This window comes from Poromitra crassiceps, assembly GCF_964638095.1.
Source record: "Poromitra crassiceps genome assembly, chromosome: 20".
In the NCBI taxonomy this organism is placed as follows: Eukaryota; Metazoa; Chordata; class Actinopteri; order Beryciformes; family Melamphaidae; genus Poromitra; species Poromitra crassiceps.
In genome coordinates this window covers 6561785-6588916 of record NC_139637.1, presented here as the reverse complement: position 1 = coordinate 6588916, position 27132 = coordinate 6561785, and the positions used below count along the sequence as shown (strand labels likewise).

Genomic DNA, 27132 nt, shown 5'->3' with positions numbered 1-27132 from the left:
CAGCAGTGACATCATTACAGCTCAGCAGTCACATCATTACAGCTCAGCAGTGACATCATTACAGCTCAGCAGTGACATCATTACAGCTCAGCAGTGACATCATTAACCCTTCATTATCCAGAGTCAAAGCTCTGTCTGTCTCTGTTGTGTTGAAGGCCAGTCCAGCAGGAGAGAGCAGACTCCCCTGTACCCAGCTGTGTGTCCATGAAGAGTGACTGGTCTATGGATCCTCCTCTTCACTTCAAACATGGACAGCAGTCTACTGAGCAAAGGTAAGAATGGAAAGCAGATGAGTTTATTTGATTCTACTGAACAGAGGAAAGAAGTCATGATACTCTGTTGATTTAGTTTCTTCTTTTATTACAATTAACTATCCAGATTCCAGAAGGGTTTTGCTGAACATATTTTCTTTTGCAGCATTGCTCTGCCTCACATCCATAGTTATATATATTCATACCAGAGCTGCTCAGTACAACAACAGCCTTCTGCTGTTGGTCACTGAGCAGCTACTAGAACAGTCTGGGGGTTGAGATCTTTGCTCAAGGTCTAATTGTTGGTAGTTTCACAGGGTGGAGAAAGAGTTACATATTCAAAGTTGACTTTCAAAGTTGTTACTGGGATTCAAACCGGCAACCTACTGGTCAAAACCCTGCTTCTCTAACATGTTTACTGCCACCACCCTGTTTTATCAATCGTTAGCAGGATCCAGCAGAAGAGAGCAGACTCCCCTGTACCCAGCTGTGTGTCCATGAAAAGTGACCGGTCTATGGATCATCCTCCTGATATCAAAGATGGACAGCAGCCTACTGAGCAAAGGTAAGAACTGAAAACAGACAAGTTTATTATTTGATTCTACTGAACAGACATAGTCAAGTCAAGTCAAGTTTATTTGTATAACACATTTCATACACAGATGCAGTTCAAAGTGCTTCACATAAGATGATGATGAGGATGACATAAGAAAATAGACATTTCACAACAGCTTTGTCTTTATACTGTAGTTTGGACGCCAAGCATACCCTCTACTGGTACCTTGTGTCTTCTGTTGCCCGTACATGCCACAGCATTGGGTTTGCATAAAATCAGATAGAGGCAATTCAAAGTGCTTCACATAAGATGGTCGACACAAGAAAATAAGAGAATAAAAGAAGAGGATAAAATAGACATTTAAAAGCAGCACATAGGCAAAACTTTCACTAGGGTTTGGAGGGACATGTCCCCCCACCTTTTAAAACCTAGATTCTGTTGTCCCCCCATCCTTAGCAGGATCCAGCAGGAGAGAACAGACTCCCCTGTACCCAGCTGTGTGTCCATGAAGAGTGACTGGTCTATGGGTCATCCTAGGAATTTCAAAGATGGACAGCAGTCTACTGAGCAAAGGTAAGCAGGGGTGCAAACTTGTCACCTTTCGGCGAAATTCGCAGTTTTTAATCCAAAATAGGTCATTTGTGTGATTCGTGTAGATCTGTTCAGTTTTTTAAATTGGGGTGGGGGGGGGGGGGGGTGTGCCGGGCGCTGTCTGACGCTGACTTCCAAGTTGTCAAAAACAGATTCACACTGATCACGCTATGACTGAGTGTGTGTGCCACAGCGTGCTGTCAATCTCTCCCCCCGCATCATGCACACACAGAAAGGCAGGGAAATAGCAAAATAAAACGTTTTCAATGGCTTCTGTGTGCTTTATACTTGTGCAGAATCATTTTATTTTGAAAATATCCGACGACGTCGTATTGTTATTATCGCTAACTAACACAGGAGTGCAGCCGGTCGGTGCGGTCTGCATCTCTGCTTCGTGAGCTGGATTAGCTCGCTGGCATAACCAGACGGACCAGATTCCAAAACAGATGGAATTAAAATGTGTCAGACACTGGTTTTGTATGCAGGAGACAAGGCTACAGCTGCAGGATCAAATGGACAAAAAGACTGCAACACCACAAACACGACCAGAGCTCAGACAACAACTAACCATAAAGCACTATCCAGTGGCAGTATGGCCGCCTGTCACTCAACCGGGCCACGCCCTTAATTATGCATAACTTTAAACCTTTATTAAATGTAAACGGCTGAGTTATGCAAAAATTTACCCCCCTACGGTTGTTATGAAAAGGTGAAATTAGCTATATAGACCAAAACCGTGTTTCGGTCCAGGCTGTAAAGATGTTTAATTACTGTTGGGGCATTTTAACAGGAACGACGGGACTTCTGAGTCCTGCCTCAAGTGGCCATTCGAGGAATTACAGCTTAAACAAAGACTTCCGCATCTTCAGGGGAAAGGTGGTGGGCTTGCCCCTTGGTCAAACCCTGAGCTAGCCCCCTGGTGGTCACTGAGCAGCTACCAGATCCGTCTGGGGGTTGAGATCTTTGCTCAAGGTCGAGTGGTGGTAGTTGCACAGGGTGGAGAAAGAATCATTCACTCTGACTTTGAAAGTTGGTACTGGGATTCAAACCGGCAACCTACTGGTCAAAACCCTGCTTCTCTAACATGTTTACTGCCACCACCCTGTTATATCAATCCTTAGCAGGATCCAGCAGAAGAGAGCAGACTCCCCTGTACCCAGCTGTGTGTCCATGAAGAGTGACTGGTCTATGACTCATCCTCCTGATATCAAAGATGGACAGCAGCCTACTGAGCAAAGGTAAGAACTGAAAACAGACAAGTTTATTATTTGATTCTACTGAACAGACATAGTCAAGTCCAGTCAAGTTTATTTGTATAGCACATTTCATACACAGATGCAGTTCAAAGTGCTTACCATAAGATGGTCGACACAAGATAATAAGAGAATAAAAGAAGAGGATAAAATAGACATTTAAAAGCATCACATAGGCGAAATTTTCACTAGGGTTTCGAGGGACATGTCCCCCCACCTTTTAAAACCTAGATGTTGTTGTCCCCCCATCCTTAGCAGGATCCAGCAGGAGAGAGCAGACTCCCCTTTACCCAGCTGTGTGTCCATGAAGAGTGACTGGTCTATGCATCTTCCTATGCATTTCAAAGATGGACAGCAGTCTACTGAGCAAAGGTAAGCAGGGGTGCAAACTTGTCACCTTTCGGCGAAATTCGCAGTTTTTAATCCAAAATAGATCATTTGTGTGATTCATGTAGATCTGTTGAGTTTTTTAAATTGGGGTGGGGGGGGATGTGCCGGGCGCTGTTTGGCGCTGACTTCCGAGTTGTCAAAAACAGATTCACACTGATCACGCTATGACTGAGTGTGTGTGCCACAGTGTGCTGTCAATCTCTCCCCCCGCATCATGCACACACAGAAAGGGAGGGAAATAGCTAAATAAAATGTTTTCAATGGCATCTGTGTGCTTTATACTTGTGCAGAATCGTTTTATTTTGAAAATATCCGTCTGGACGTCGTATTGTTATTATCGCTAACTAACAGGAGTGCAGCCGGTCAGTGCGGTCTGCGTCTCTGCTTCGTGAGCTGGATTAGCTCGCTGGCATAACCAGACGGACCAGACTCCAAAACAGATGAGATTAAAATGTGTCAGACAATGGTTTTGTATGCAGGAGACAAGGCTACAGCTGCAGGATCAAATGGACAAAAAGACTGCAACACCACAAACACGACCAGAGCTCAGACAACAACTAAGCATAAAGCACTATCCAGTGGCAGTATGGCCGCCTGTCACTCAACCGGGCCACGCCCTTAATTATGCGTAACTTTAAACCTTTATTAAATGTAAACGGCTGAGACACAGCCGAAGAAGGGTGTGTCTGAGCTAAAAACTTTGGCACTTCCATGTGAATAATGGCTCGGTATTGGAAACTGTGTATTGATAACGTGTATATCGTGTGAAGCCATTGGAGCCGACCTCCCAGTGGTTAGAGGACCCGCGCATCCGAGACTCTGAAGAAGGAATGAGTGATGAGTCTCGCGCTAGCTAGCTGGCTGCTAGCTGGCTGCTAGCTGGCTGCTAGCTTCACATCCAAAAAACGTAAAGCAGGTGCAGGAACCAAAAAACAGTACAAAGTGAAACACTGGAGCTCCAATTACCTTTTTATTTAGCCATCCAACATTGACGTTTCGAGCTACTGCTCTTCCTCAGACATAAAAATTGTTACAAAGACGCCATGTTTAAATACACCCGTCATGTGATCCAGAAAAGATACATAAAAGTTACATAAAAGCCACAGATGCACAACAACAGACACACAGTAGACAAATATGTTTACATAACCATCAAGTATATATACAGGGTAAAAATACATATAGATCAGACCCTTAGGGCCCTATCGTTGTACGGCGCTATCGTTTGTGCTGCCTTTACGCTGCGTTTGCGCGCCTCTTATTGCTATCTTCCCAGCGTCTGAAGCTATCGTCTGCCTCCACCGTCCAGTTTTGTGCTGTGATGACACAGGTGTAGGCGTGGCCCGGGCGTGTCGGTGGGCCTCTAGCCTATCATGTGTCTTGCGCAAGTGTCATTTTGCGCTGTGGGGAAGATACCGTCGGTATGTGCCGAGCACAAAGAGAGGTTTGGGAGTTGCCCGTTCCAAAATAGGCATTACAGCGCAATGTGTTAGAAAAAAATCGCATTACATTACATTACGTCATTTGGCAGATGCTTTTATCCAAAGCGACTTACAATAACACCTATAAGAAATAAGAAATCGCCTTGGGTGCTCTCAATTTTAACGCCAGGAAATAGCTGGTCTTAGCGCAAACGCAGACGTACGCCTGAGCGCAGACAGTCTCTACATCTCTGTGCAGTGCAGGAAGTCCTTGCTTGGATACATTTACTCACGGCATGGATGTCACTCTCCTCGCGCCTGCACACACTCTTCTCTCCTCGGAATGCCACGTTGAGTTTCAACTATAGCCTGCATTCCAGAAAAAACACACCTTGATTTAAAAATGAGAATTCGTTTGTCATGGTTTTATTAGGCTACATAATTCCCGACCATACAGGTCTGTGGTGTAACATTAGATTACTTTAGGTAGGAGACCACATGCCACAGGCATTACCACACCTCCACAATACTTTTGGGCATAAACACGCCTAATACTCATCCTCATCAAGCAAGCTGACAATGATGGAATCATCAGCGTACTTGATGATGAATCTGTCGGCATGACGACTAAAACAGTCATTTGTATACAGAATATACAAGAAGGCAGACAAGACACAACCCTGTGGTGAGCCGGTCGAGGATGTTAAGAAGCTGGACAGAGTTCCGTTTACTCTTACTTGTTGTGATCTATTTGTAAGAAAGTCTAGAATCCATCCAACAAGACCCGCGTCTAAACAAAAAAGGCGTACAAGTTTCTCAACCAAAATGTGAGGCTGGATCGTATTGAACGCTGAAGAAAAGTCTACAAAGAGCAGCCTGGCGTGGTTCCCACTGCCTTCTAAGTGCTTACAGACAAGGTTAAGTAGGGTAGCTGCATGCAGAACTGGACAGAGCCATCATCTGTTTGGAGACCAATAATAAGGAAAACAAACACACACATTACATTAAAAAAATCTGTCAACATCACATAGTATCTTTTCTTTCATCTTTCATCTTTCCATGTCTTCCCCATTCACTTCAATAGAACTGGCCCCAATGCAAATGGGGCCTCCAATGATACTTTACTAAAACAGTCATATATATAATATCAGAAGTGCTCTTTGTTTTGTGTTCACAGTAGTGATGTCAGTTAGATTTGGTTAGGTCAGAGCTATGGAATAGTCTTTTGAATCATCCATCTTTGCTCAACACATCTGTCTTTTGTCACCCCAGGTGTGCATAAAATACAGGTTAAGAACTTATTTCTTAAAATACAAAGATGTGAAATAATTATCGGTTATTGTATCCGTTATTGGCCAGGAGAAGCGTATATTTATCGGTTATCGTATCGGCTGAAAAAAATCCATATCGTGCATCCCTAATTTACAGTGGATTTCACTGTGTGTGTGTGTGTGTGTGTGTGTGTGTGTGTGTGTGTGTGTGTGTGTTTTTGCGTGTGTGTGTGTGTTTTTGCGTGTGTGTGTGTGTGTGTGTGTGTGTGACATTATATGACCTAATACTTCATGTGTTCTCCAGAGTCCACCAGGAGAGGTCAGAGGTTTCCAGTGGTCAGTCTGTCCAGGAGCTTCAAACAGACCTAGACTCCATATTTATGGTGTGTAAATGTACAACACATTTTACTGCAGCTACTGAATTACAAAACAACTACTCTGGTCTTATAAGAGTCTGTTGTTGTTGTTGTTTCTCCTCTAGTCTCTCCCAAGACTCAAATATTACGTTGAATTGCTGTGCTCCGCATACTACACAAATGAGTCTGTGCCACTTCACAGCCACTGCTGGGGTTTGAGGGCGAGTCTAGGCGGGTTGAAATTGAATGAGTGACAGGTCATAGGACCAATGAGAGAGGGGTTTGAAAAATGGGCTGCGCCTCCCGTGCAGAGCCATGTAGATAGAAGAGTCCCGACATCGCCATTCACTCCAATGGACCAGTTTTTTACTCTCAAGAGTTCCAGGAATTAAGGTCCTGGATTAAGCAGCACTGCCGAGTTGCAGCAAAATAGACAGTTTGTGTTGTACTCTGAAAGGGTTTTCCCCCCCTTGAATCAAATTGTACATTATCAGCTTTATTTTAGCATGCAAAAGTAGCGCGAGACCCATTCCTGGCTGTTCATTGGCTACTGAGTCTCACATTTTGGTCCTCTGCTGACGCCACTCTTTCTCTAGAGGACACTATTCCCGTGTCGTCTGATCGCAGATTGCAAAGTCGTTACTGAGTGGTGGAGACTGAATCCACCACTGGCCAATCACTGGCCAAGTGAACGGTTCACTTCCATCCCCAGCTGGCTGAAGGGAGTGTCCCAGACCCAGAGAGAGATCTGCAGCATGCAGTAACGTAGTGTATCAGCGTAACAACTCATGGGTCTGGCGTTGAGACTATTTCTCCCCAAACCCTGTTCCATCAGGAGGTCTTTTGCCTACTTCCTGGTCATTATTGTAGATAAGAATTTGTTCTTAACTAACTTCTTGCCTGGTAAAATAAAGATTGTTGGTTGATGAGGTCTTCAAGCTGCACTATTTAGACCAGTGGATCTGATGTTATTACAGTATTATTATTATTTTTCAGAATGTTTAATTCAAATGTTATTCTGTTGCAGCTGCTTGAGGAGAACATTGTCACTTTTGTGAAGAAGGAGCTGAAGAGAGTCCAGCTGGTTCTGAGTCAAGAGTACCCAGAATGCTTAGAGAGTCCGAGGGAGGAGGAGGAGGCTTTTCTAAACATCACACTGCTCTTCCTGAGGAGAATGAAGCAGGAGGAGCTGGCTGACTCTCTGCAGAGCAGTAAGAGGCTTTAACAGCTTTAACATGATGGAGGGAGGAAGTGGTGGGAAAATGGGAGATATATGATTAGTTAAATATAGACATTTCTCAAGAAAGATTGATTCAATTCCAGATTGCAAAATAATATTCACAATCCTCATGAATCATCAGCTAAAATCATTGATTTATTCATGTGGGTGTATAATGCTGAACACAGTATTATTTAAGAACAAATGCCACCACAGATGCATTTCACATTGGGTAGCACACACAGTCAGGACCTGTTTGTCCACCAGTGATGAGCAGAATAGATGCTATGGGGTTAGGAAAAGTATGCATTCGCAGATTAATATTTACACTTCTCATATTTACAGCAACATCCACTGATTGATGTAATTTGTACTTTCAGAAACTCTTGCTGGAGTGTGCCAACGTAATCACAAATCCAGTCTGAAGGAGAAGTTCCAGTGTCTGTTTGAGGGGATTGCTAAAGCAGGAAACCCAACACTTCTGAATCAGACCTACACAGAGCATTACCTCACAGAGGGAGGGAGTGGAGATGTCAATGATGAACATGAGGTGAGACAGATTGAAGCAGCATCCAGGAAACCAGTGAGACCGGAAACAATAATCAAAAGTGAAGACATCTTTAAACCCTTACCTGGAAGAGATGAACCAACCAGAACATTGATGACAAAGGGAGTGGCTGGCATTGGGAAAACAGTCTTAACACAGAAGTTCACTCTGGACTGGGCTGAAGACAAAGCCAACCAGGATATACAGTTCACATTTCCATTCACTTTCCGAGAGCTGAATCTGCTGAAAGGGAAAAAGTACAGCTTGGTGGAACTTCTTCATCACTTCTTTCCTGAGACCAAAGGAATCTTCAGATTTGACAAGTTCCAAGTTGTGTTCATCTTTGACGGTGTGGATGAGTGTCGACTTCCTCTGGACTTCCAGAACAACAGGATTGTGACTGATGTTACAGAGTCAACCTCGGTGGACGTGCTGCTGACAAACCTTATCAAGGGGAAACTGCTTCCCGCTGCTCGCCTCTGGATGACCACACGACCTGCAGCAGCCAAGCAGATCCCTCCTGAGTGCATTGACATGGTAACAGAGGTGAGAGGCTTCACTGACTCACAGAAGGATGAGTACTTCAGGAAGAGATTCATAGATAAGGAGCAGGCCAGCAGAATCATCTCCCACATCAAGACTTCACGAACCCTCCACATCATGTGCCACATACCAGTGTTTTGTTGGATCACTGCTACAGTTCTGGAGCTTGTGTTGAAAACCAGAGAGAGAAGAGACATGCCCAAGACCCTGACTGAGATGTACATCCACTTCCTGCTGGTTCAGTCCAAACAGGCGGATGTCAAGTATCATGGGAGTGCTGAAACAGATCCAATCTGGAATAAAAAGAGAAGGAAGATGATTCTCTCTCTGGGAAAACTGGCTTTTGAGGAGCTAGAGAGAGGCAACCTAATCTTCTATGAAGCTGACCTGAGAAAGTGTGACATTGATATCAGAGCAGCCTCAGTGTACTCAGGAGTGTTCACACAGATATTTAAAGAGGAGCGTGGGCTGAACGAGGACACTGTGTTCTGCTTTGTCCATCTGAGCATTCAGGAGTTTCTGGCTGCAGTTTATGTCTTTCTGTCCTTCATCAACACTGGTGTCAATCTCCTGTCAGAAAATCAATCAACATCCTGGTGGTCAACACTATCAAGAGACAAATCTAAACTAACACACCTCTACCAGAGTGCTGTGGACAAGGCCTTACAGAGTCCAAATGGACACCTGGACTTGTTCCTCCGCTTCCTCCTGGGTCTTTCACTAGAGACCAATCAGACTCTCCTAAAAGGCCTGCTGACACAGACAGGAAGTAGTTTGAAGACCAATCAGAAAACGGTCCAGTACATCCAGGAGAAGATCAAGGTGAATCCCTCTCCAGAGAAAAGCATCAATCTGTTCCACTGTCTGAATGAGCTGAATGATCATTCTCTATTGAAGGCGATCCAACATCACCTAAATTCAGGAAGTCTCTCCACAGCCGGACTCTGGCCTGCTCAGTTGTCAGCTCTGGTCTTCATCTTACTGTCATCAGAAAAAGAGCTCGATGTGTTTGACCTGAAGAAATACCCTGCTTCAGACAAGGTTCTCCTGGGGCTGCTGCCGCTGGTCAAAGCCTCCAATAAATCTCTGTAGGTGCATGCATAACTTGATGTCTTCAATATGAAATGCAATATACAGAAAAAAATATTTTCAAATTTCTTGGTTATGGCTAATTCTTCTCCAGGTTGAGTGGCTGTAAGCTGTCAAAGATAAGCTGTGAAGCTCTGGCCTCAGTTCTCAGCTCCCAGTCCTCTAGTCTGCGAGAGCTGGACCTGAGTAGCAACGACTTGGAAGATCCAGGTGTGAAGCTGCTCTCTGCTGGACTGGAGAGTCCACACTGTAGACTGGAGAGTCTCAGGTCAGTATCGCTTAAGCCCATGGTACACCAATCAAACCTTCTCCAACAAACACAAACAAGCACAGATGTTTGTTTGGTGCCCCGTTGCTGGCTGTCGTTTGGAATTGTTTGGAGATGTTTGATCAGATTCAACATGTTCAATCCTTTATAGAGGTCTTCACAGGTCTACTCGGGTATTACACATAACGATAGAATAGTGATAGAATCGGACCCAACCCGGACCCTAATTGATCATAATAAATATGGACCCGGACCCGTACGGGTCTCGGGTCGGGTCCCAGGTCCTAGGATCCGAGTAGCCCCGTGAAGACCTCTATAAAGGATTGAACATGTTGATCAGCGCTGATCACGAGAGAAACGTATGAAAACACACAGCGTGCACAGAGGAGGCTCTCCTGGGGCTTCTGCCGCTGGTCAAAGCCTCCAATAAATCTCTGTAGGTGCATGCATAACTTGATGTCTTCAATATGAAATGCAATATACAGAAAAAAATATTTTCAAATTTCTTGTTCATGGCTAATTCTTCTCCAGGTTGAGTGGCTGTAAGCTGTCAAAGATAAGCTGTGAAGCTCTGGCCTCAGTTCTCAGCTCCCGGTCCTCTAGTCTGCGAGAGCTGGACCTGAGTAGCAACGACTTGGAAGATCCAGGTGTGAAGCTGCTCTCTGCTGGACTGGAGAGTCCACACTGTAGACTGGAGAGTCTCAGGTCAGTATCGCTTAAGCCCATGGTACACCAATCAAACCTTCTCCAACAAACACAAACAAGCACAGATGTTTGTTTGGTGCCCCGTTGCTGGCTGTCAGTTGGAATTGTTTGGAGATGTTTGATCAGATTCAACATGTTCAATCCTTTATAGAGGTCTTCACAGGTCTACTCGGGTATTGCACATAACGATAGAATAGATAGTGATAGAATCGGACCCGACCCGGACCCTAATTGATCATAATAAATATGGACCCGGACCCGTACGGGTCTCGGGTCGGGTCCCAGGTCCTAGTATCCGAGTAGCCCCGTGAAGACCTCTATAAAGGATTGAACATGTTGATCAGCGCTGATCACGAGAGAAACGTATGAAAACACACAGCGCGCACAGAGGAGGCTCTCCTGGGGCTGCTGCCGCTGGTCAAAGCCTCCAATAAATCTCTGTAGGTGCATGCATAACTTGATGTCTTCAATATGAAATGCAATATACAGAAAAAAATATTTTCAAATTTCTTGTTCATGGCTAATTCTTCTCCAGGTTGAGTGGCTGTAAACTGTCAAAGATAAGCTGTGAAGCTCTGGCCTCAGTTCTCAGCTCCCAGTCCTCTAGTCTGCGAGAGCTGGACCTGAGTAGCAACGACTTGGAAGATCCAGGTGTGAAGCTGCTCTCTGCTGGACTGGAGAGTCCACACTGTAGACTGGAGAGTCTCAGGTCAGTATCCCTTAAGCCCATGGTACACCAATCAAACCTTCTCCGACAAACACAGATGTTTGTTTGGTGCCCCGTTGCTGGCTGTCGTTGTTTGGAATTGTTTGGAGATGTTTGGTCAGATTCAACATGTTCAATCCTTTATAGAGGTCTTCACAGGTCTACTCGGGTATTACACATAATGATAGAATAGATAGTGATAGAATCTGACCCGACCCGGACCCTAATTGATCATAATAAATATGGACCCGGACCCGTACGGGTCTCTGGTCGGGTCCCAGGTCCTAGGATCCGAGTAGCCCCGTGAAGACCTCTATAAAGGATTGAACATGTTGATCAGCACTGATCACGAGAGAAATGTATGAAAACACACAGCGTGTGCCGCACGTGAGGCTTTGTTGTCACAAACTGCATGTAAATCCATAGCGAGAAGAACTAGCAAGAGGGTTCCCTCTGCAACGCAAATTACCTCCTCATTTGCCTGAGGCGCATTTGTGCGCACATGTAACATGCACTGGGTATAACATGCACACACATACTTCGCACATACTTACTAATTTACTTTGAAAATGACTGTTTCCCGTAACTTGTGAGTGATTTATATTCAGTGTTGGGCAAGTTACTCTGGAAAAGTAATTTGTTACTGATTACTGATTACTCCTTAAAAAGGTAATAAAAGTTACTTTACTTATTACTTTTTCAAAAGGTAATAATTAGTTACGTTACTCGTTACTCTCTTCTCTTTTTTTACCCCAAACACCTTACACTTAAGTGTACACTTACCCAAAGTGGATCTGTTAATCCAGTGAACTGTTACACCCATAGCTCCTGTTGTTAGTTGTCCAGATGTCAGCTGTAGTGGAAACAAAGTACCTCACCCAGCATCGCCTTCAACTTAGTTAGTTAGTTAGTTAGTTAGTTTATTTCGATCAGAAAGCAAAGAATATTCACAGAATAGGAAAAAAACAGAAGAAAACAAAAGATACATAAGGCTGACCGAAAGGGTTTTAGGGCTGAAGCTAGCTAGCTTATTAAATGCCCTTACCCTTATTCCTTTACGTTATATGTAAACATATGCAGTACATATGCATACACATGGATACATACATGCATTGATTTACACACACAAATAGCACATGCTCCTAATTATTCATACATGCCCATACACACATAGGCTACCTACCACATATAATTACACATACATAGCTAATACCAAACATACTACAGGAAATACAAGTGACCCATAAGTCCTGATTATGTACCATCACGTCTATACTTCTCCAGAATAATGTTTCTATACTTTTTTTTGAATTGCACAAGATTTTTTACTTTCTTTGATCTCGTCAGGTAATTTATTCCACAGTTTCACACCACAGACATGCTTAGCCTCCATCCCCGCATATTCTCTCTCGAGGTAGCCAGCAAACGTCTTCCTCTGTGCCAGCTTGACATTGTTCTTCGTGGGTATTTTCTCTATGAGTGCGGGTGAGTCAACAGTGGAAATAGGTAGCATCTCCTCCATGATATACCCAGCATGAGTTGGTGAGCTGAGATGTCTTATGTTGTTTTGGTTTAGTCCCCATCCCCCCAATCCCCCTCCCTATGCCCCCCTCACTATTGTTTTTGTCTGTGAGTTGTTACTTTCTTTTAACACATTCACTGCCAGCCGTTTTTTCAATACTGTAGGTAGCTTCTGCCAAGGTTTTTTTTTGAGGATTCTGGCTCATCTTTCAAGAGCCGAGGATTCTTTTCTGCTAAGATTTTGTGAACACAAATGATCTCAAAAGAACTAATAGAATGTGTGCTTTCTCTGTCTAAAAGAGTTAGTTTGTAGAGTTAGTAGTTATGTAGGCATTAGCAGTAGAATACAGCATGGTTTCAGCGTCTGAAAATTTATTCTGAGATAAATGGCTTTTTGTGAAATTCGATAGAACAGTCACTTTAACCATTTATTTTTGGCGTAAGACGTCAGACATCTAAACAATAGTTTTGAACAGTAATTTCCTCCATAGCAGCAGGAAACTCCCCCTCTCCTTCAAACTCCTCCCTCCATGGGTGTGTCTCTGGTGGCTTTGCAGCGTTTGTCACAAGCGAGGCTCTGCCTGTCTGTGCTGCCTGGCTGCTGGCGGCTGCTCTTTGGGCGAGTCTGCATGAGTCGTTTCGGTTGTTGCTCAGCTGCAATGCTCAGCTGCAATGAAGCTGCGTGCGATTGTGGGCTTTCTGCCGTGTTTCAAAGTGTGTTGCACGCATAATCTATTATGCAAATTTGCAATCCCCCACCGCCAGCTCCCAGCGCGATAATGCGCGAAAGCGAAAGCGTTTTCGCCAATCCATTTTACAGTATGAGAGAATGGTTTCCTCGCGCGTTCCCCTGCAGTTTTGGCTCGGCTTTTTCTAGTTTGGAGAGCACTGTCGCCACTTAGTGGGTCGGTGGAATGGGTTGTACACGTTGTACAATTTTTTTTTTTTTTTTTAAGACGAGATATCTCGTCATTGGCGGTCAACCGTTGGATTTTTTAAGACGAGATATCTCGTCAATGGCAGTGAACGTGTTAATTTAAAATCTAATAAATATATTGTAAAAAAAAAAGAGATATACCCAGCGATGAGCTTCTTAAGTTCTTCTCCACTTACGGCTGGTTTTCCTCGGCTGAAATCCAGTTTTTGTGGTTTTTCTGGAGGAGTATCACTGCCACTGGCAGTAGAGGCTTCGGGGATTTTTTCAACCAGTTTCACAGTGCTGTGCTGCCCTTTAAGATGCTTCATCAAGTTAGACGTAGTATTTTTCACAGTTGAAAACGTTTTGCTGCTTGCACATAGTTTACAACGGACAGTAATGTTCTTTGCATCTTTGACCAAGACAAACTCAAAATAATGGCATGAATACCTCCAACTTTTGAATGAGTATTTATCTTCTCCTTCAGCCAGTTCGTTTTGAAGTAGCCGGCGTCCCGTGTTGTGCACAACCACGCTTTGACGTATGTGTGCGCGTCTGCGTGACAGGTCTACCTGAGATCGTAAGGATTACTTTTTCTTTTCTTCTCTTTTTACATAGAAAACACTGCATTCTGGCGGGCAATGATCTAACGCAGTAACTTTCTTGGATTAGTAACTGTAATATAATTACTGTTTTGGAAATTGTAACGCCTTATATTACTTCGTTACTGAAAAAGTAAGTAATTACAGTAGCACGCCCAACACTGTTTATATTTCATCGCGTGGTGAGTACACAAGTCACAACATGTACATGTGAGTGTTTCTGGCGCTGTTAGAATTTGTATTTTGGGTGACTGAACAGCGATACCATAAGCCGCTTTCAGACATGCCTTGGAATTCGGGAGTTATCTAGAGGGCATCCGGATGGCGGTGTATGTATGTATGAACAAATTTTGGTGAGCTATGCGCGCTCCCGCGACCCTCCTACTATCCGGAGGTAAGACAACCTTGAGCCCTTGTATCAGGGACAGACCCCCCCCCAGAGCTACGTGAAGTAGCCAGCTCAGTGAGTGCATGAGGAGAGGGAGAGAGACAGAAAGCCAGCGTGGCAGATTATTATTATACTGTATGTGAATGAGCGAGCAAAAAAAACATCATACCGTTTCAGTTTTTCCAAATGAAGCTCGAACCTGCTCCGTGTGTGTCAGCCAACAGGCTACATGTTGCTGGATTGAAATGCTCATGGCTTTGATCTTATATAATTTCTGCATAGCTTCGCACAGCACACACATTTAATGAGCATTTTTGGATGCGAGGGTCGTCTTGCTTCCCAGTATTGGACATCGCTAGGTAGTAGGGTTGTAGCGGTACTAGATTTCTATTTCGGTGCCGGTACCAATTTGTATTTCGATACTTTTCGATACTTTCGATACTTTTTGTAAAAAAAAAAGTGAAACTGTCAAATGTCAAGATTTGCCTTTATTTTAAGAGTTTGGGAACAATTACACCAATAAATGGGTGTGGCATTTAAATGCTGAACAAAACAAACCTTCTGAGCAGTGAGAATACCGGTAAGTAAAATAAAGTGATGCCAGTGAAAATAAAATGACCATGACTAGCCTATATAGCAGCAAAAACTCTGAGAAACACCAATAACAACATTCGCAAGTTCACAAGTTCGATCCAATTTAGCAGCCCTTTTCAGAATATATAGAAAACATTTAAATTATCCCACCACCCCCCAACTGAAAAACCTCTATCTCGCCCATCTTGATTTAGTATTGACCTTGACCTATCTGACCATTGTATATTTAACACTACAATCTCTTTTTCACCATAACTTACTTAACCGACCCCCCCTTTTTTAAATGGGTGTGGCATTTAAATGCTGAACAAAACAAACCTTTTGAGCAGTGAGAATACCGGGTAAGTAAAATAAAGTAATGCCAGTGAAAATAAAATGACCATAAAACACTAGCCTATAGCAGCAAAAACTCAGAGAAACACCAATAACAACAATAAATAAATAATTGGTGGCATTTAAATCCTGTCTAACTTTTACTTGTCAAATAAGTACACACTCAGTAACATAACACAAATCTTTTGAACAGTGGGAAATGGTAATAAGTAAAATAAATAAAATAAATAATAATATAATAAAACACTATAGCAGCAGAAACATAAATCTTTTTTTCTTCAACAAGCAGCATAACTGGCTTCATATTCCCATTCTGTCCCCCAGCCTACTCAGCCTAAACCCTAGTTCTCCTGTTGCTATGTTTGGAGTGCTGCCAGCCGAGCCACCTCTGTCCATATAATTTTGGGGGGATTTTGTGGCATTTTTAATTCTACTGGCAAGGCGGTTAATTCTTGAATCTTGAATTGGGAGGCTCCCAAAGTTCCCACTCATTCTCGTTGGGTTGGGGATGTGCTGCATATTATGCAGCTGGATAAAATCAAGCCTACCCTACAAGGCTCCCTACCAAAGTTCGATCCAATTTGGCAGCCCTTTACAGAATATATAGAAAACATTTAAATTATCCCACCACCCCCCAACTGAAAAACCTCTATCTCTAACCTCAATAAGTAAAATAAATAAAATAAATAATAATATAATAAAACACTATAGCAGCAGAAACTCAAATCTTTTTTTCTTCAACAAGCAGCATAACTGGCTTCATATTCCCATTCTGTCCCCCAGCCTAAACCCTAGTTCTCCTGTTGCTATGTTTGGAGTGCTGCCAGCCGAGCCACCTCTGTCCATATACCCTACCCTACAAGGCTCCCTACCAAAGTTCGATCCAATTTAGCAGCCCTTTTCAGAATATATAGAAAACATTTAAATTATCCCACCACCCCCCAACTGAAAAACCTCTATCTCACCCATCTTGATTTAGTATTGACCTTGACCTATCTGACCATTGTATATTTAACACTACACCATATTGACCTTGACCTATCTGACCATTGTATATTTAACACTACACCAGCATAACTGGCTTCATATTCCCATTCTGTCCCCCAGCCTACTCAGCCTAAACCCTAGTTTTTCTATGGGTGGTAGACAGACTCACTGTTTGGCTGACTCTGTTTACTCACTCAGTCCCTCCCATCCCAATGTTTTCTTCAGGTTCCTAGCCAAGAAAACGAGGGTGTCAACATGTTCCTCGGTCAGTCTGGATCTTGTTGGACTGCAGATATTCCCAGAAGTACTGAAAACACGTTCAGATGCACAGCTTGATGCTGGAATACAGAGATATTGTCTAGCAAACTGAGCTAAGATGGGCAGGTCTGTCTGGTGTTGCTTCCACCATGCCAGGGGATCCTCTGCAGGGCTGATGTCTCTAGATTGTTTATACTCAGTAATCTCAACTTCCAGTTTAGCACTTCTTGTCATGGTTGGGGCTGTGGCACCATTGTCTCTTGTATCTGCCCCCTTCTTTTCTGAAGTGATAGTGCAGAGCAAACTCTTAAGGTCACTTTTCTTCTTCTTTGGTGCAGAAGCTGCTTCTGTGTCATCATCTTCTGGTGGCTCCTGTCTGACTCTGGCCAGATCGACTGTGTCAAGCTCAACCTGTAGGCAAAGTTTCCTCTCAACCTCTGTTTCCATAGTAACAAACATAGTTTTAAACCTTGGATCTAGGAATGTGGCGATGTTAAGCGTCATCATCAGATTGCCCTCATCATATCTCTTTTCAAGGTCTGCTTTACAATTGTGCTTCATTTCCTGTGCCAGTGGACTGTCACCTCCCTCATCTTCCAGGCAGGCTCTTATCTTCCATAGAAGTGGCAGGACTGACGAAAGAGTGGCCTCTTTCTCACCACTTAGGGCATCTGTGAACTCACTGAGTGGAGCCAAGACATCCCTGACTGTTTCCAGAGTTGTCATGTCCGAGTCTCTGGGCATCAGGTGCCACTTTTTCCTGTCGTCAGCCAGAACGGCAGAGACGGCCTGCTGCTGCTCACAAAATCGTGCCACCATATCATAGGTGGAACCCCACCTGGTTGGCTCATCGTGTATCAGTTTATGTTGTGGCAGCTTTAAAGAGGTCTGTTTTTCTTTCAGCATTCGGCTCATCTTATTGGACCTGGAGAAGCCAGAGATGGTCTTCCGGAGTCGGGACAGGCAGCTTGCTACACGGTCTATCGCTATGGCTTTCTTGACAGCCAAATCCAGGTTGTGGCCAAAGCAGGGTATCCAGGTATAATCAGCAAATGCCTTGATGTTATTAGAGGCATTATCTGTTGTGATACCAGACATTTTGGTCATATCCAGCCCCCATGTCTCTGTGACCATTTCTTCCAGGGCTTCCTTCAGACAGTCACCTGTAAATATGTAAATAATATGTAAATAGTAAATATGTTTTTAATTCAATTGTACAGTGTATTGAGACACTTCGGTGTGATTTGCATTTAAATTACAATAAACTTGAAACTCACCTGTGTGCTCAGAGTGCAATGAAGAGCATCCTAGACACCAAGACTCCAATTTCCAGGCTTCTGTGATGTGCTGGAGTGTTACTGCCATGTATGCACTTGCAGTTCTGCTCGTCCAGATGTCCGTAGTGCAGGCGAAGTATGGGTTTGCTGCCAGCTGTGCACTGATCATCGATCTGGTCTCCTCATATATCTTGGGAATTTCATTGTACATGAAAAAATGCCTTGAAGGGAGGTCATACCTCTTGTCAAACTCATGAAGAAGGTGTCTGAGCCCAGCTTTCTCTACTGAATATAAAGCCACTTGATCCACACAGATATATTCAGCAACCGCCCTGTTTAGCCTTTTTGCATCACTGCTCTTCTTTGGGTACTTGGTCTGGGACAGAAAAACATCCGGGAGTAGCCTCTGGTCGGGTGGTGGTGTCGCTCTCGCACTAGACTTCTGTAATTGGGGGAAGGGGGTGTACAGAACTTTAGTTAACATAGCCATTTTAATTTCAATGCCATAGCTTTTTAAAACTTGTTCTCATTGTTCCTTGAAACTATGTATAACATATTAATGGTCATAACTAGAAAAATACACGAGACTCATTCATCTTATTATTATCATATTACGCGTTTCATACATGATTTATTTTATGTAGCTATGGAACATTAAATGACATGGGCTAATGTCTCTGGGGTTATATTATTATATTATATATATTTTGGCCATGCCAGTAGATGGCGATCTACACCATGTTTTGTACAGACTGAGTTCATATAGCCAGCCAAACAGTGTTTGTGCTCCCTAAACCCTCAAGCCCTGGAGACTGTGGTTGACTTCACTGGCATCAGTCAGTTGATTTATGTGGAGTGGGTAGGGTAGGCTTAAGCCCATGGCACACCAATCAAACATTCTCCAACAAACACGAACAATCACCAACAGACAGTTGTCTGTGAATGTTGGCAGATGTTGGAGATTGTTTGAAGCATGGCACACCAAACAAACAAATTCAGCACTACTGTTTCTAACTTCAGTGAGAAGGTCTATTCAGGCAGTATTACTCACTGTTTACATCTAACGTTATGTAGGCTAATTTCACGCATACTTCAGTCAGGGTTATCGACAGTCCATATTATTGCCTCTGCACGTTTCCCGACGCTACAGTGAGCGCTCGTTAACTAACGTTACTGCAGAGTCCGCTGTAACGTTAGTACAGCGGAGTCCGCTGTAACGTTAGTTAACGTTAGTTAACGAGCGCATTAACGAGCGCATTTTCTCACTGTAGCGTCGGGAAACGTGCAGAGGCAATAATATGGACTGTCGATAACCCTGACTGAAGTATGCGTGAAAGTAGCCTACATAACGTTAGATGTAAACTGTGAAAGGCCACAGCTGCTGCTACTAACTGGGCTGGGAGAGGCCTTTGTGTTTCTTTGTGAGTTAACAGTTACTATAACATTAGTTGAACAGTTCTCACCTCTTGTTCTTTCTTGAAGGCTTGGAAAATGTCCGGGTGCTTGTCCTTCAAATGTTTTGAGAGGTTTGAAGTGTTTCCTCCCTTGGCGAGATACACTTTGAAGCATCTTTTGCACTGTGGTGCGTCTGGGTGAAGAGGTAGGCCGTTTTCGTTGGCTTTGAAGCCAAAGTATTTCCAGATGGAAGACCTGGCTCCAACTTTCTCAATCAATTGAGGTTTTTCAGGGGCAGCTGCCATAGTAGCTAGCTTTGCTAGTTTGCTTTGAATGTGCGCGGGTCTGCTCAGTGCAGTGCTCAGCTGCTTTTTTCCTCACCGCTTGACATGTGGATATGACGTCACTCACTCCGCGACTCTGGCGCATTTCTTAAAGAGACAGGCTCATATTGACCATTATCAGTCATAGCAGCGGTCGGAAAAGTACCGTTCTTTTTAAATCTTAGTATAGAACCGTTTCTACAGCAATAGTACCGCGGTTCGGGGGTAGTACCGGTAGTACCTACATCCCTACTAGGTAGGGTATCTGGATCTGGTTGCGTTCATGCCTTTTATTTCCACAGCGTTTGTGAAGATTCACGTGCAGAACCGCAAGATTCCAAGTAGCGTCAAGTCAGGCAGTATAAACGGAAACTTCAGGGTATAACCTTCGCAATAATGCCAATTAACACGTTCACTGCCATTGACGTATTAATACGTCAAAAATAATCCAACGGTTGACTGCCAATGACGTATTAATACGTCAAAAAAATGATTTTTTTTTTTTGACCGTGGGATGTGCATCTAACCCTTTTACATCTCTTATATAATTATTGGAGCCACCGAACGTTTACAACCCATTCCACCGACCCACTAAGTGGCAACAGTGCTCTCCTGACTAGAGGAAGGCAAGCATTTTTTTAACTTGTCACGCCATTCTCACCCCAGCCATTCTCATGAAAATGGATGGGGGAAAACGCTTTCGTTTTCACGCTGATTGCTGGCGATGCGGGATTGCAAATTTGCATAATAGATTACAGGTGGAACACACTTTGAAACACGCAGCATAAATATGACCAGAATCGCAAAAGCTTCTCTCAACCAAAACTCCAAAAAGCGAGCGAGTCCATCCAGACTTCCTCAAACAGCGGCCGCGCAGACAGGCACAGGACAGCAGCAAAGCAGTGAGACTGGTGACAAGCTTGTGACGGCCGCTGCAGCCAAGAAGAACGCCCACGGAGGGAGGAGTTGGAAGCAACTCTCCCTCTCGCTCTCTCCCTCTCTCTCTCTCTCTCTCTCTCTCTCTCTCTCCCTCCCTCCCTCCCTCCCTCTCTCTCTCTCTCTCTCCCTCTCCCCCTCTCACTAGGATTAAACCTAGTGCGTCTCCCTCCCGAGAGGGAGGGAGAGAGAGGGAGGGAGGGAGAGCGAGAGGGAGGGAGAGAGAGAGAGAGAGAGAGAGAGGGAGGGAGAGCGAGAGGGAGGGAGAGAGAGAGAGAGAGAGAGAGAGAGCGAGAGGGGGAGGGAGAGAGAGAGAGAGAGCCAAAAATGAATGGTTAAAGTGACTGTTCTATCGAATTTCACAAAAAGCCGTTTATCTCTGAATATTTTTTCTGACGCTGAAACCATGCTGTATTCAACTGCTAATGCTTACATAACTACTAACTCTACAAACTAACTCTTTTAGACAGAGAAAGCACACATTCTATTAGTTCTTTTGAGATATTGTGTGTTCACAAAATCTTAGCAGAAAAGAATCCTCGGGTCTTGAAAGATGAGCCAGAATCCTCAAAAAAACCCTCTGGCAGAAGCTAACTACAGTAAAAACAAAAACGTCTGGCAGTGAATGTGTTAAATGAAGTAAATGCACGTGTAATGTTTTTTGTGTGTTATCCGAAAGATACAGAACAGAGATAAACTGGAAGAATATCTGCTCCCTTCGAAAACTCAATTTTAACCCGTAGTGAGTCGACCGTTCTGATTTCTTGTTACTAAGCAATACAACATTGATTTACATTGAGGTAAAAACGTCTAGCTTCCTGTATTCTGTATAATTCTAGTAGGGTTGACGCATTTTAGGACTGAACATAGCAAAGACCTGTTTTATTTTTAGCGCTTGAGACTCGATGCATCTGGGCGTGAGTTGTAGGGTTGTTTAATTAATTACTAACGTTATGCGCAAAAGATTATATGCCGTGAACGTTAGGCAGTTATCGCCCATTATCTATTTTTGGCAACTTGTTTTCAGACTCTGCATGTCATGATAGTTTGTTGAATGTCAATGCGATTCACTTAAAGCAGCTACGAGCAAGATTTTCGATTGTTATTAAACAGTCTGAATGTAATATTGATGCATCATATCTTACCTATAATAGTAGCTGAGACCAAAGCCGTGTGAATCGGAGATTGCTCTCTTGATGATTATAGAGTCTGTGTCTGTCTTCCGGCGGGCCGGATAGACCAGGAAGTGAAACGAAACGTTTTACGGCAGCTGCCTGCCTTCAACCGTTTCGCTCTGCCTAGCAACAGACCATATACACAGAGAACGCCATGCAGGGGCTTGCTACTCTCGCAAACATCTCTCATTATATTCTAACAGTTTGTTTGGAAGTAATTTTGTTATTTTGTGGTTATGGCCGAAGTGGCTGCCGCAAACCGTTTCATTTCACTTCCTGATCCGCAGACTGACTAATCATCAAGACAACACTGGCCGATTCACTCGGTGTTCAAGTGAGACTACTCTGCGTTGGTCTCATCTACTATTAGAGGTAAGATGTGAGGCATCGATATTAAAATTAGACTGTTTAATAACAATCGAAAACCTTGCTCGTAGCTGCTTTAAGGCTATGCTCAGACAGTGAAGTACAGCTGTGTGGTCAGTTTTCACAACTCCCCATTGTGTGGTCATGTCCAAATTCCCCCCACGCCCGCCCCCTCTCAGGCTCAGGCTCAGGGCAAGCAATCCTGACCTGACCCAGAGTTCATGTCTGAAAGTGGCTATAGACTGCCATTGTAGTGCTATCTAACTAATGTTCACAGTGAGGACTGAGGAGTGAGTGCTTTCTAATCCGCGCACAGTGAAGTGAAGATGTCGATGTATCCCTTTAACATTAGCCATGGCTTTTCAATCAGCAAGAAGTATAACAGAAAACATGGATTTATTTTTATTAGCATTACAATCTTTATTGGTAAGGATCATTGAATGAATTGTGCATTACGTCACAGTCAGCCAGTGTCTGGCAGGAGCAACCAGGGGAGAACACATTAATGTTAGGTAAGAAAGATGCACAAAGTTTCATTTATACAACTTGTAATAGCAATTAGCATGCACCTTTGGCTTGGCACCGCTTAGTCTCTGCCTCTGTATTTCTTGGTTCTGTACGGGTCCGGTGTGGTTGGTTCTGTCTGGGTCCGGTTCTCAGGTTTCTAATAATAAACAGGTCCAATCCGGGTCCGGGCACAAATCTCCCGGGGCCATTAAGGTCTGGGTCTGTCATTTTGGCCGCAGCCGCGGCCGTGCAGAGTGGCCCCCTAACCATTTTCTAATTCACAATGAAAACTAATGTTAAATCAAGTTTGAGGAAAAAGTTCAAGTTGGATCCTTGTAAAAGTCAAAAAATGGAGTAGAGTACAGGAAAAACTTGAAAAATCAAAGGCCACTCTGTTTCAGGTAGAACAGTTAAAAAGCCTTTATTGTGGCATGGCTAAATCTTACACAATTAAAAAGACCAACACGTTTCAGCTACAGAGAGCCTTCATCAAGGTAGAGGCCTAACACAGAAATGCATGTGCATATACAGTATAGTGACATCACTCAAGCAAATGTAGCTAGAGCGAAAATTCTTTAAGAGAGACCGTAATGTCATTCACTCACTTTCATTCATTCACTCTCCTAGGATATAACTCTAGCTCTCATACCCACTTCTTAATCAACCTGCATTTTCCTGTTTCTAGGAGAAACCCTTTAGTTGTCACTGGCTCTCATTCATCCCTCCGGTCCTCATTCACATCTTTCCCTGTCAGGAGAAAACCTTTTAACTCATTCTCTGCCAGGGTCATTTCGGTCTGTGTGCTCCCAGTGCCAGGATTTTGAGCATATTTCCTGATCTTCCAGGACCCACAGAATATTCTGTGCTAGGAATACAATTACACAACATATATACTCTCCCATGTTTCCTTGTTTAGTTACAAGCAGTGGAAGTTAGCTTGTTTTCACTAAAAATGCCCTCCTTGGGACAGAAATATGAGAAAAAGAGGTTTTTAGTGAAGGACACCGTTTCAAGCAGAACTCTCTTTTGAGCCTTTTATTTTTTGCCTCAGTGACACATCAGACATATACAGTATTTGTTTTCCCAAATAAATAAATAAAAAATAAGAGAATGTATTTTACAGTTGCCATGTGGATTTTTAGCTTAGCTTGATAAAAGCATAAACAAATGGAACGAACCCTTATGTGGTCACACTCATACACTCTCTCTCTCTCTCTCACACACACACACACACACACACACAGGAATAACGAGTGCTGTAACGTTACCTGCTGTCACGTTACCTCTCATAACTAACGTTAGCACAGATCACACAATAGCTACGTTAGTGCTGTAAACTTTGAAATGTTTATGTGACACATGTTTCGCCTTGGTTGCTGGGGACGGGTGTGTGACGTATCCATGTGATCCCCCCTCCCTTGAGTGTGACAGAGCTCTCCCTTGAGAGGGAGAGCTGGCAAGAGGAAACGTGAAGCGAGTCATGCCGGCGGCATAAGTTATAAACAATGCGTGACAATTATACTCGAATGTTGTGTGTGTGATCATTTCATCTCAAACGCGATACAAAAAATAGGCTACTTTTTACCATCGTCATCGCTCTCTCCAAGTGGCACCCATTTCTCCTCCTCCGATTCATCTGTGTCAGACGGATCAGAACGCTGTGAAGGGGAGCCTTCGTCGCCATGGCGCTCCGTCGTGGAGCAACAACAAAAACGCCGGCGTCTTCCTCGCCATCGTCGCCATCTGAGAACTCTGGGTCGGACTCTGTTTCGACCACAGGCTCCACCCATAAATACTAAACTAGCGGGTTCCTTGTATCAGTTTGACCTGAAACAATGTCACAGGCTGGGGAAGTGTCTGATGTAATGTAAACAGCCAAAACATGAAAGTACGTCCGAGTATGTCTTTGGCACAGAACGCCATTGTTAAAAGTACGTCCGGGTACGTCTTTGGCAGAGAATGAGTTAATGTCACGCCCACTCATTCATAAAACTCAGTCACCAATCACCCCTTTCCCGCTTCTACCTAGCGTCACGGTTTGTGGGCGGTATCATTTAGATTAAGCTAATCAGAGCATGACACATCTTCCCATTCAGCCTATCATGGTCTATACTGTCATAGCTAAAAAAAACCTGTTTCTCTCTGTCATCTCATTGCGTTTCAGTACGTTCCTGCGTCCCTCCTCCACCCCATTCTCCTCCAGTCCTCTCTGAGGTCTTCAGATTCAGAAGCCTTCTCCAGCAAGAACAAGTTATTTCACCACCACCAGGTCTAGACTCCACAGGGGGGATATTCAATCCTACTCTGGCTGCATCCATCTACCCCTGCTGATCATGACGTCATAATCAAGCTGATGTCATGATGGAGTCTAATCGCCAAAAATATATCTATGTGCCTACAGGCTCATGTATCTAATCATCTAATAAATCATTGTCATTCTAGAAATGTGTCTCTCTGATTGAATTAGTGATTAGCCCTCCTGGATACACCTGTGCATCACAGGGAGCTTGCAATCATTCACAAATAATGCTAGATACATTATGTTTATATAAAGAAGGACAATTTAATAAATTGACCAGGAGCCTTTCAAATCCAATGTGCGGACTCTATTTGTTTTTCTATATAAAGAAGGAAACATAATAAAGTTAAAAACAATTGGGTACCCAATAAATGAAGAAAATGAAAAAAAACATTGAACAAATAGGTAGAATGCAAAAAATAAATAAACTGCAGGTGGGACCAATGTCATGCAATGCCCACAGACTACAGGGAATTGGAGGAATAACACTCCAACCTGACAGGAGGAACTAAACTAAGTACCAGCAACAATTGTGCAGCCTACACATTTGAGGCCATAGAGACCTCCCAGGAAGCTACAGGATGAGGAACCAAATAAATTTAACTGAGCAAAATATCTCAATAACAAAAAAAATGTCTGACTCAGAGAAATGGAGAGAAATCAATATCATCATTCAAACCAGGGAAGGTGGTTGCTTTTAGCGTTACAATCTAAAAAGTTTCTCTTTGGAGGAGATGTTTGAGTCTATCCCCTCCTCTGGCAGATTTGGGGATGACTTCTATTGCCATGAAATGCCATGCATTTCAGTGTTGGGCCTCTACCCTGATGAAGGCTCTCTGTAGCTGAAACGCGTTGGTCTTTTTAATTGTGTAAGATTTAGCCATGCCACAATAAAGGCTTTTTAACTTTTCTACCTGAAACAGAGTGGCCTTGGATTTTTCAAGTTTTTCCTGTACTCTACTCCATTTTTTGACTTTTACAAGGATCCAACTTGAACTTTTTCTCATGCTTCTCTCCACCCTCACCAAAGAGCACCTGTTTCAGTGATTTTACTAAGGACCCACGCAGCGCTTCCTCATCCCTTCTGTTAAATAAAGTTTGACTGAGCTCCAGCTAAATTGTCAAGTATTGCAGTCTGCTTGCCACCCAGGCACTTATATAGCCTACTTAATTTATATGATATACTGTAAATGTAACCAAACAGGTCGGCTTTGTGCACACAGGATAAGTAGGTTAATTTTCTTTTGGAGAGAGATCCTTTATTGATTTGTTTGGGAAGAGGGTTTACTCTGAACAAATTTGATAACTGAACTGAATTGAAGAAACTGAATTTCTACCTTTTGCTGTACAGTACCTCCAATACACTGGATATTGGGTTTGCATTCTCACTCTGATTATGTAAGGGTTAATGCACGACGAGGTGTCCATTATCAGAAATTATTGGACGACGTGGAGGCATAAACCGTCCAAGGTGAAGCCGCGAAGTCCAATAATTTCTGATAATGGACACCTTGAAGTGCATTAACCCGCTTATACCATGGTCACTTGCCAAAGAAACAAAACAAGACCATTCATTTATATTTCCATGCATTTTGCAATCAAAATCTAGTTTTCATAACCTTGAATATGAGTTGAGAACCGGCGAGACAAAATAGTCCCCTCGGCTGCTCAAGATTAGGCTATCATTGGAGTCAAGCTAACTAATAATTTAGCCAATTGTATGTAACATACGAAATAAAAGCAAACGGCAATGTCTAAGAATGCAACGCCATGTAACTGGCTCGTTAATTCTCGCATTCAAGGGAATTACATTAACGTCTGCGGGTCTTATAGACGTAAATGGCTCGCGCTGCGCTCGGAGGAGACTGAAAACCATCAGCTTTCTATGTTGGAGTCCAGGTATGTTTTGTGCAAGGACGTCTCTCAGTGTGTTGCTGTTAACTGCCCATTTCGTTGTTTTCTTTTTGTTGATCTCGTCTTTTTCCTCTTCGACTTGATTTGTATCAGTGATAAGAGGCAGCGCGCGCTCTCCCAGAGCGCCTGGCTGCTGCTTGCTGCAAGTTGTAAACAGAGGGTTTGACAGTTGCTG

The 27132-nt window shown here is 43.4% G+C and overlaps 2 protein-coding genes across 2 annotated transcripts in view; both read left to right on the top strand.

Moving 5' to 3' along the window:
* LOC310794528 (NLR family CARD domain-containing protein 3-like) overlaps window positions 1–27132 on the top strand; it is a gene marked incomplete at its 5' end in the record, with an annotated part of 389910 nt that overhangs the window by 215759 nt on the left and 147019 nt on the right. The gene's annotated exons all lie outside the window — the stretch shown is intronic.
* The window catches only part of LOC310794429 (NLR family CARD domain-containing protein 3-like), a gene marked incomplete at its 5' end in the record, with an annotated part of 39956 nt that continues 14136 nt past the window's right edge, over window positions 1313–27132 (top strand). Inside the window, 6 exons of the mRNA XM_083656430.1 lie at window positions 1313–1380; window positions 6038–6116; window positions 7117–7300; window positions 7689–9486; window positions 9582–9755; window positions 10996–11169. Coding sequence (XP_083512556.1) covers window positions 1313–1380; window positions 6038–6116; window positions 7117–7300; window positions 7689–9486; window positions 9582–9755; window positions 10996–11169 — 2477 coding nt within the window. The remainder of the gene's footprint in view (window positions 1381–6037; window positions 6117–7116; window positions 7301–7688; window positions 9487–9581; window positions 9756–10995; window positions 11170–27132) is intronic.